The sequence below is a fragment of the Protopterus annectens genome, chromosome 12.part0 (assembly GCF_019279795.1).
Source record: "Protopterus annectens isolate FY-2018-M chromosome 12.part0, PAN1.0, whole genome shotgun sequence".
Classification (NCBI taxonomy): domain Eukaryota; kingdom Metazoa; phylum Chordata; order Ceratodontiformes; family Protopteridae; genus Protopterus; species Protopterus annectens.
Window position 1 is genome coordinate 106,747,027 of NC_056746.1, and position 10,154 is coordinate 106,757,180.

Here is a 10,154-nt window from a genome sequence, read left to right on the forward strand (position 1 = left end):
CGCTGGCACCAGTTATCTGTCTCTGTGAGACCTTTTTGAAGGATGTTTGTGTCAGCTGGAGAGTTGATTATGGTGCCCAGTTTGCAGTCGTGAACTTGGTGAGCCATAGTCCTCTGCCTGTACCTCGGAAAAGTATATACTGAACAAGAGTGGTCCCAGGACAGAACCCTGTGGGGCCACTTGTGACCGGTTTTGAGTCTGACATGGCTCCAGCAACTCTCACTCTGTGGGTTCTGTCTTTGAGCCAGTTTGTGACCCATCTTGTGACATAGGGGTTTATATTTAAGCTGGATAGCTTATCTATGATGCCCGGGGTATTGTGTCAAATGCCTTTGCAAGGTCCAGATAGGCTGTGTGGACTACCTTCCCTTCATCTATGGCTTTGGTGACTGTTTTGAAGAAGTCAACCAGGTTCAAAAGGCAGGATCTGCCCTTGACAAAGCCGAACTGGGTAGGATCTAGTGTCTGTAGGTCCCCAGTGTCTTTGTTTATGAGCTCCATGATGATCCTCCCCATAGCCTTGCAGACTAAGCTAGTCAGGCTTATGGGGTGATAGTTTCCAGGGTCCGTAGAGGCTCCACCTTTGTGGAGTGGGACCACTGTTGCATTCTGTGGGCACATATCCTGTAGTGAGGCTGAGATTGTATAGCTGTTTTATTTGAGGGATTAGTTCCTCCTGGAGTTCATGTAGGATGCAACCTGGGATGCCATCTGGTCCCATGGAAGCAGTGTTTTTTGCTTTGGAGAGGGCAGCCTTCACCTGAGCATCAGAGATGTTTGGGACACAGCCCTCTGCTGGGATAGATACTTGCTCTTTTTGGGGTGGAGAAGTTTGCACTGAACCTGTCTGCCAGGATATTGGCGATGTCTGTGGGTTCAGTGTATTTTTTGTTGTTTAGAATCAACTCAGAACAAGTCTGGGAGTTGCATCCCAGGTTTCTAACATAACTGAAAAAAGCCTTATGATTGTCTTTGGTGTCCGAAGCTGGCCTTGGAGGATTTTATGAGGGATCGGAATTTTTTGCTAGTACTGATCAGAGATGCCTTCCCTATTGGGAATCATGTAGTAGCTTCCTCCTTCTGTTGTACAGTTTATTTATGGCAGGGGTCCACCAGACTGGTGGACTTATCTGATATGACAAATGCCACTTGTCATAACGCTAGATCCACCACTGGATTATGTGACCTTGGCTTGTCCCCAGTTCTCACACCATGTCCCCTGAATAATGCAGGTCCAAATGACCTCATCACTCCCCTGGCACTCAAGCTGCTAGTCATCCCTAAGTTGTCCAGGTTCATCTGCTCCATGAAGATGATACATAGTCAAAACTACTGCCAATGTCACTTAGACATCCTGTTTGTATGTAGGAAGATGATACCGAGTCAAAACTACTGCCAATGTCACTTAGACATCCTGTTTGTATGTATGTATGTAGGAAGATGATACCGAGTCAAAACTACTGCCAATGTCACTTAGACATCCTGTTTGTATGTATGTATGTAGGAAGATGATACCTAGTCAAAATTTCTGCCAATGTCACTTAGACGTCCTGTTTGTATGTATGTATGTAGGACGATGATACCTAGTCAAAACTATTGCCAATGTCACTTAGAAGTCCTGTTTGCATGTATGTATGTAGGAATAACATTTTTCCTTAGAAAATCATCATTGAAGGTGTAAGATAATACATCAGTGAAGGTAAAGACCCCAGCATATTTCACATTTAATAAGCAAACAAAAACAATAACAAATGACAAAAGGGTGAGCAGTTTAAGAGACAATCAATGGAGTCTGCAGAAATATGAGGACAGATATACAGGGAGGCATCACTTGTAGGAAACCAGACATTATTATCCTGATTACAGAGACCTACTAAAATGTCATTATATAGATCTTGTGCAGTTCTAGAGACTTTATCATGATGTTGATACTGAGAGAAGAAGGCCATTGCAGCTGATAGTGGTGGTGACAGTGGACATATGAACCTGGAATTATATTAAGAGTGTCAGGAAGGGTTTAAAGTATATGACAGTGAAGAAAAATTATATAGAGGGATATGACAGACACTCCTAAAAATGTTAAAATAATGGAGTCCAGCTGGGTGCAATTTTCAACAAAACAGATGCAGCAAAGCAAGAAGTTATGATCTGATTTTAAAAAGCATGTAGTTCAGGTTAGGTATGAGTACGTCTTTGTTTAAAGAAAAGGTAGTAGATGACCAAAACAACCTTCCTGGTGATGTAGTGGGAACAAAAACAGTAACAAAATTGAAGTTTGCATGAAGTAGACATAAGGCAATTATAATGGGTGGGACTTTGGGGGGAAAAACACTGCTGACTGCTGCATTGGCTCTGCAGCTTATCTGTCAAGAAAATAAATCAACAGATTGGTTGCCAAGTGGCCTTGTTCTCCTATCAGGTTCCATGTCTATGTGGCAGCACCATATTAAGCTTTATAGTACAGATATATAGGTCATCTAAGTCCCAACAAATTCAATGCACATTTTGTCATGGGTAATCGTATTGTTCACACAAAGTCATGTAACACAGATATAATTGTCAAATATATGTTGATAGGGAGAGTAACTGAAGTGGAGAAACAGAGAGAGAGGTGTGTGTGTGTGTGTGTGTGTGTGTGTGTGTGTGTGTGTGTGTGTGTGTGTGTGTGTGTGTGTATATATACATGTGCTTGTGTGTGTGTGTGTGTGTGTGTGTGTGTGTGTGTGTGTGTGTGTGTGTGTGTGTGTGTGTGTGTGTGTGTGTGCGTGCATGTGGGGGGGGGCACATATTCAAATATAGCTTAACTTTAGCAACTATTCATGTTCCATGTTCCCAAAAAAGCATCACTTTCGTAACTTGTTGCCTCAGCACCTCGAAAACAAACTGGATTAAAGTAGAAGTAATGAATTGCTCTGTCTGTTGGGCTATTAGAAACGGAATACAGGCTTCAGTTCTTGGCAGGAACTGAACTATGCATGTATTTTAAACTAACAGAAATTCTGTATGCTTCATTCAGAAAACACCTACTAAAATATTTACCATGTATTTCCTTAAACAGCTCATGAATTAGATACAAAGTAACAATGTACATATGCATCATTATTAAATACACAAGTAGCTGCTCAGGGCAGCAAACTAATTTGTTAAATGCTCACAAATACTTTTCTGATATTTTAACTATTTTATAGGGAAAGACAATCAATGAGCATACAGCATAAAGTTTACTCAACTGGCTTTATCAATCAGTTCCACTTGATGCCCTGTTGTGAACGAGAGCTATATAATTAATGGCATTTTTTTAATTAAAGGCTCTTTTGACCCACTGTTAAATCCTAGAAATATTAGTACAGCCATATTTTAAGGTGCAAATGAATAATCAGATAGAAATGTAAATCTAACAGCCGTTGGCTATTCTGAGTAACTACATTGCATATTCAGTTAAATGTTATAAGCTATTTAAAGGTGATGCAAAGCATGCTTCTAATGACATATTTTGCATCTCAAAAGAAGCGCACACTCAGGGTCAGTATATCTATATATGCTTTTCATATGTACATATTTTATAGCATGGCAGTATACAAAACATGGCAGCACTGAGCTGCAAATGAATTTGGTATACTTACAAAACATGGGTTTGAATCTTGCAGCTTTCCATATGCATCCAAGTTACCCTAGAAATAAAGACAGGACCCAGTCTTATCTGGTTAGCACATGAGGAAATGCATGTTATTAATCTTTTACACCGCTATCCCGAAGGCCTGTATGCTGTCGTAACATACAGCTCATGGTGTGATATAGTTCACAACAGGAGAATGTTACTGTGTTCATTTACACAAATTAAAGAAAACATTCTAATAACCTGTGCACATAACTTCACAATGCTGTTGACAAATACTCTAGGAAACAATGACATTAGATGGTTAAGTCCCTGAAAAAAAATCAGACTCTTTGTTGAAATTGTTATGCTTTCAAAACTATTCTGAGTTTTGAGTGAAAAAAAAGATATACTATATGAATACATTTGTTTCTACAGCACGTTTATTTCTATATTTATTCCTTTGTTACTTTTAGCTCTTTTTCTCCTGGAGGTCAGTCATTCCCCAGATCAGTAACAGCGAGTCACTACACAGGAGCTGCAGAGCCTTTTATGGATGCATCCTTTATTTCTTTAAATACAATCACTCAAAGAAAAGGCTGGATATCTTTCTCAGGTTCCACCATCAAGTTTCAAGTAGCATTTTTTTTTCTTTTGTCTTGACCTGTAGTAAACCTCAGAAAACTTCAGACTGCCTTCACACTATCACAAGCTAACTAATTTTGTTAGTTTCAACACTGTTGAGAACCTGAAGACAATGTGATCTATTTCCAAATTGGTCTAATATGAGTCCATTCCATGCCCTCCTGTAACAAATACCAGTAAAGCTCTCAATTCCCTTACCCCAGATCAGTTTGCATGGGTGTAATCTACCCTTAAATTTAAATCAGCTATAGATCCAACTTTTGATAACATGTCGTAAATCAGAATAATGCAAATATTCCTGATCATGAATTCTCAGTTGATTCAGATATTCCTCATAATAACATCTCCAGATGTGTAATGATAACAGTAGCACATGTAACACAAGTATTCATGAATAATGTTAAAAGAGCAATTCAACATATTGCTCTAAGGCTGCAATTTCATGACCAAATGCTTCTAATAAACAAGAAATGTAAGCATATTTACCTGCAGAAAGTCTTCACCACAGGGTTTCATACAAACCGTATCAACATTAAATAGGGAACATTTCCATTTAATCTCGGTTATCAGTGCCAGCTGTAGAGTGTGACACTACTTCTAATCACAATTTAAAGGGAATACATATAGTTCCCCTTAAGATTTGTTTAAATGTTTTTGATTATACAGAAACTGTCTTAATATTACCTTAACAATTAACTTAAAGAACAGTAATAAACACTACATATGACAGAAGACCGGGGAGCAGTGGAGATGTTGCTACTTCATCCATCCTAAAAGTTTTATGTGCATCAGGTGAGAACATTTCCACCCTGCTGTCAAAGATTCTATTTTTTTTTTTGCAGATAACAGCCTGTTTTGGATAGCCTACAACATGAATATCTTATGTGCTTCTTGTTTATTCTGTTTTAGACACTAGCAGTAAAAGCTATTGAGACAAGCCATCACCACAATGGTCACATTGTACCAGACCATAAGTGATACTCCCTAAATGATTATTTTTAAAGTGTTTGATCAACAATCTCCTACCACTGGAAACATTTTCCAGTTATAACTTTTTTATAAACTGGAGTCCTGTGGTTAGCAATAAGAATACACAGAATTGCATGTCTAAGACTCCAAGAAGATATTATTTACAGACTGTCTTACCTATCACAAACCTTTCTTTGAGATGTGGGCAGCTCATATTGGGGGAAAGTTTATGTAATTATGGCATGATTTTGTAAACAGTTTACAAGTTTTCTAAGTGCATGTGCTCTTTGCATCCTTCATCATCAGAATTAATGTTTAGAGCCACAGGGTGGCATGACGCCAGAGAGGTCTCACACATGCTCACCATGGAGTAGCAGTCCTTAAACCTGTCTTCTGTCTGAGAAGGCCTGGAGTCTTCACCTTGAGAAGGGGCTGCATTTTTGTAGGAAAGGAGGCTTGGCATGGAAGAAGACGGGGATCCCTCAGAAAATGAAAAGTTTAGTATGGAAACTAGCCGTCTGTGATATCTACTCTTTATTTGCTTGGCTGACCTATAAAGATCTCCAACAAAGCAATAGCAAAGTGGATTAAGACTGGAGTTGGTAAGTCCCAGCCACTGGACGAAAGGCCGCAACTGCAGAATCCAAGGAGATGGAGTAACGTCTGTAGAAGATGTAGGACTGTTGAAATCCAGCCAAATGTCCACCATATAGAAAGGCAGCCAAGAGAATGCAAACAAGAGAACTAGGGCAAGCACCATTTTCACAATTTTTTTCCTGATTTTCAACCTAGAAGCAGGTAAGGTCTGGTTACTTGAATCGCACCCCTTGAAATGGCTGGGCGAGCTCCATAACTTACGTCCGGTCAGAAAGCAGATGATCAAGTTGAACAGGACAGGAAGGCAATAAAGTGTGCAAAACAGAAGAAAATTGTATGCTTGTTTAAGTCTCACCTGGGGCCACACTTCCCTGCAGATGGGAAAAACGAACGGAAGTCCCTCTATAGACCCAATCTCGTCCCGTTTGTTCATGAATATAAGTGGCATGCATATACCCGATGAAATAATCCAGACTATTACAATAGTCCAGAAGATCTTTCTTTGCGTGAAAAAGGACCTAGCGTTCAGCGGGTTGTGGACATTGTAATACCGGTTTACGCTAATGACTGTCAGGCTGAGGACGCTGGCGGACACGGAGACAGCCTGGGTAAAAGGCACTGCTCTGCACAGAAAGTCTCCATAGACCCAGGCTTTATAGATCAGGTTACCCACCGTTATGGGCATACAGACACACACTACCATTAGGTCGCAAATGGCCAAATTGATCAATAAACTCCCCGTGGCACTCATACTGGACATCCTATTACTTCTCTTCCTGGTGAGTACTTTAATAGCCATTGCATTACCGACGAAGCCCACAACAAAAGAAAGAACATACATGACTGTCAGTGCAATTGTTGTCGGTTCCTTTACAAAAAGAAACAAAATCTTCTCCAGTTCGTGTACGTTGAAGTCCAGAGTTTCGTTGTCTGCCCCTTGCGCTGACAGGTTGTCCATGTTTAGGAGACCCAGCAGAGCCAGGCTAGTAAAATGAAAATGCGAGAAATTCGTGTTTTTCGCGGAGACACCTGTAGAACTCATTGCCTTACATGTCACAGTTGTGTAAGTAAGTGTGCAACACATAAAATCTTAAGAGGGAAGCAAATGCAAAGTGAGATAGAGTACCTGTGGGAATACCAATCTGGAACAGCTAGTGTGCTTTAGTCTTCACAGAGGCTGCGAGTGGAGACCCTCATGACTATCGTTGTGATGTTAAGAAGTGCTTTACCAGCGGACTCCACTTCTGTTGTTCCCTCACGAAGCAGACAAATGATCACACGAGTTAGTTGTGCTAGTTTCATGCACAATTTGAAATATGTGCGTGTGTTGACTTGACATCAGTTGTGCAGCCTTCCACAGAGCCTGAGAAAGCTTTCTGACAAGTCTCCTAAATGTGTGCATTGTGATGAATGACCAGTGGTGTCCCCTTGTAATCTATGGGAAGTGAGCCCCTCGCAGTGCAGTTTCATTTATTTTTCCAGCCGTCAGTCACCGCTAGCCAGACCAGAGTGGCGTGGACTTTCATCTTGGATAGGGCTACCTGCTCCAGAATGTGGCAATGGATAGTATGGACGCAGTGCGTGGCTTGATTAGCTCCGGCTGTGTCGGTATTAAAGGGAACAGCCCCCATTTAATGTCACAATTTAAGCAAAATGTCAGCACGGTTAACCCGTCATTGTCCATCTACCTGGTCGATGAGATATACAGTTTTACCGATATCACTGCAATGTTCTTCCTTAAATACGAGTGAACCGATTATTTATTTATTTATTTATTTACAATTCCTTAGCCAAGTACGTGATGTGATCTACTGACCCTTTTTAGCCACTACCCGGGTGCAATAATTAGCGGGTGATAATTGACAAAAGAATGGAACAATATTTAAATAAGCAGTAATTAGCAGCAGTAGCGCAAAAATATTATAGAATGTAAAAGAGCGCTTAAAATATTAGCATTTGTGATTCGGTTATTTGTTACTTTGAAGCTTTGCAGAGACAACATAGGGGGTTGTGAATGTTTAGCATGAGGTGTCACTGTCACATCACTTTTGAAGACTCAGTAAATCATAACCAGGGAGGCAGTTAAGAAAACAAAGTACATTAAGGCGTCTATATGTGGTTTCATTGTTAAGGGGGGGGGGGGGTCTGCTGCAGTCTGTTACTGTTCTGCTTCAAGAGGAAGCAGGTTTTGTAGTCCGAGTCTGTACCGCCTAAGAACTAGCGACTCAGTAAAAGGTTCTCCCCAGAGCAGTTGTGCATTTTGAGGTCGCCTGTCACTGGACAATCCTATATGTTACAATGTAGTTCCGCGCCAGCGCTATTGATATAGAAAGTTTTAATGGTCCTCATTCCCACTGCCGCAGACGCCTTTATATCCAATGCAGGATATAACCCATGTAGGTAAGGCTACTGCAGCATAAATCAGTTGCAGATCCGCTGTTATGATACATTTATTCACACAAGTGTGCTTAGTTTCTATATGTGCACGTTAGTGTGTGTGTGTCTATGTGTGTGTGTGGTGAGAATACAAACTAATAATACAGAATCGTTACAGTGCAAAACCAGGGAATGTGAGATCGATGGTAATGTAGCTGCAATAATTAAATAGTACAGCATACAACTGATAGGTATTGGATCTTTAAAGTGAAATGGGACCTTACCTTTCAGTTTCTTTGTTCAGGAATTTCGGACCAACCCCAAAAGAATTGGAAGGTAAAGGCCTAAAACCAGGGACATGCTTTTTAACTATTTATCTAGTTTACTTGCAAAAAAACGTTAATAAAACACCATAGTTTGCGTCAGCACGTGCTTTCTGACAAGAAGTATGGCATTGTAACACCTGCAACACCTGGCATTACTGACTGGGTTTAATCTTTGGCAATTCCCCCCCAAAACACAAAAAATGTATGAGAAACAGTGCAAAATGTGAAGCAAAAATCAGGATCGCTCTGCAAAGTCAGGGACAGTTAAGGTTATGAATGTGAGCTGATCTAGCTTTTCAAACATAACTAAAGGCAATTGTTACGTGTTTCTTGTTATCCTTAACATTTTACATCTTACTTTTCATCTTTGACATTTTATACATTAGTATAAAACCATTCCTTTACTAGTAAGAGTTTTCACTTTTATCTTTAACATTTTACAAATTTAATATAAACTTTTCCTTTACTAGCATGAATTTTCACTTGCATATTTAGTATAAAACCCTTTCTTTAGTAGCACGAGTTTTCACTTCTTATCTTTAGCATTTAATACATTTAGTATAACCCTCTTCCATTACTAGCATGAATTTTCACTTCTTGTCTTTAGCATTTCACACACATGCATCTCAAGTGTACCTCATTATGAGGAACACACCTCATTTGGAGTCTTAAAAAGTTCATGTTCTTCAAAGTTCCACATTGAAAGGGTTTGTTACACGTTCAGTGTTAGGAATTTTTTCAATTGATATCCATAGTAACTATAAGTTAATCATATTAATTCATTTAAAGATTTTTTTTTTTGTAAGTAAAACCAGCATATTTTGAACATCATGTGACCTTCCTAGTTGAAGTTGTTAGTAAGCCGTTAGCATGTGTTCCACATTTTGGCCATTTGTTCCACATTATGAGGGCTAGTGTTCCTCATTTTAGAGATGGAAAGTTGAGAGCTATGTTCACATATTAAGTATAAGACCATTCCTTTACAAGCATGAATTTTCACTTTTTATACATTTAGCATAAGACCCTTTCTGTACTAACATGATTTTTCACATTTTATCCTTGGCATTTTACACATTTGGTATAAAAACCCTCCTTTACAAGCATGTGTTTTTAGTTCTTATCTTTAGCATTTAATACATTTAGCAGAAAACTTCCTTTACGAGCACGAGTTTTCCAATGAAAAAGCTGCTCTAGAGAAGCGCGTCACCGAATTGCTGTCCGTGGTGCTGAAGTCACTACGCTCACTGTTGCAGTTGCACAACTGTAATGCTAATGAACTAGTTAGTGAGGCACTGTTTTAACTAGTAGCACCTTTGCTAAAGAATCAGAGACAAAGCCAACAATAATGGGGCGACGGCAGGTCAAAATCAGGGAAAATGTTTTAACGTTTTTTTAATTCGTGTTGCATCAATATACATGTTCTGGGCGATGAGAACTATGAAACTTCAATGCCTGGCACTATTAGCACTCTGTATTCTTCCATGATTTACAAAAATGAAACATTTTCCATTGCACAGGGATGTTCCCCAAATCAGCGACATTTGCAAGGTGTGGGCACAAGCCTACCACTGGAATGCGTTACAAGCCTGTGCGTGGTAATATCGGCTCAGTGTACCGCAACCAAAGGCTTAACAATTTTTTCCTGT

The 10,154-nt window shown here is 39.7% G+C and overlaps 1 protein-coding gene across 1 annotated transcript; it reads right to left on the minus strand.

Moving 5' to 3' along the window:
• Positions 1–2,751: 2,751 nt before the first annotated feature.
• Positions 2,752–7,357, minus strand: LOC122816383 (gastrin/cholecystokinin type B receptor-like). Its single transcript, XM_044089132.1, has one exon. It carries the CDS (start codon positions 6,888–6,890, stop codon positions 5,469–5,471), a length of 1,422 nt encoding a protein of 473 aa, XP_043945067.1. The 5' UTR covers positions 6,891–7,357; the 3' UTR covers positions 2,752–5,468.
• Between the last annotated feature and the right edge of the window lie 2,797 nt (positions 7,358–10,154).

Coding starts and splice junctions, on each gene's coding strand:
- LOC122816383 (XM_044089132.1), bottom strand. CDS start 6,890: ATGTGTTGCACACTTACTTACACAACTGTGACATGTAAGGCAATGAGT.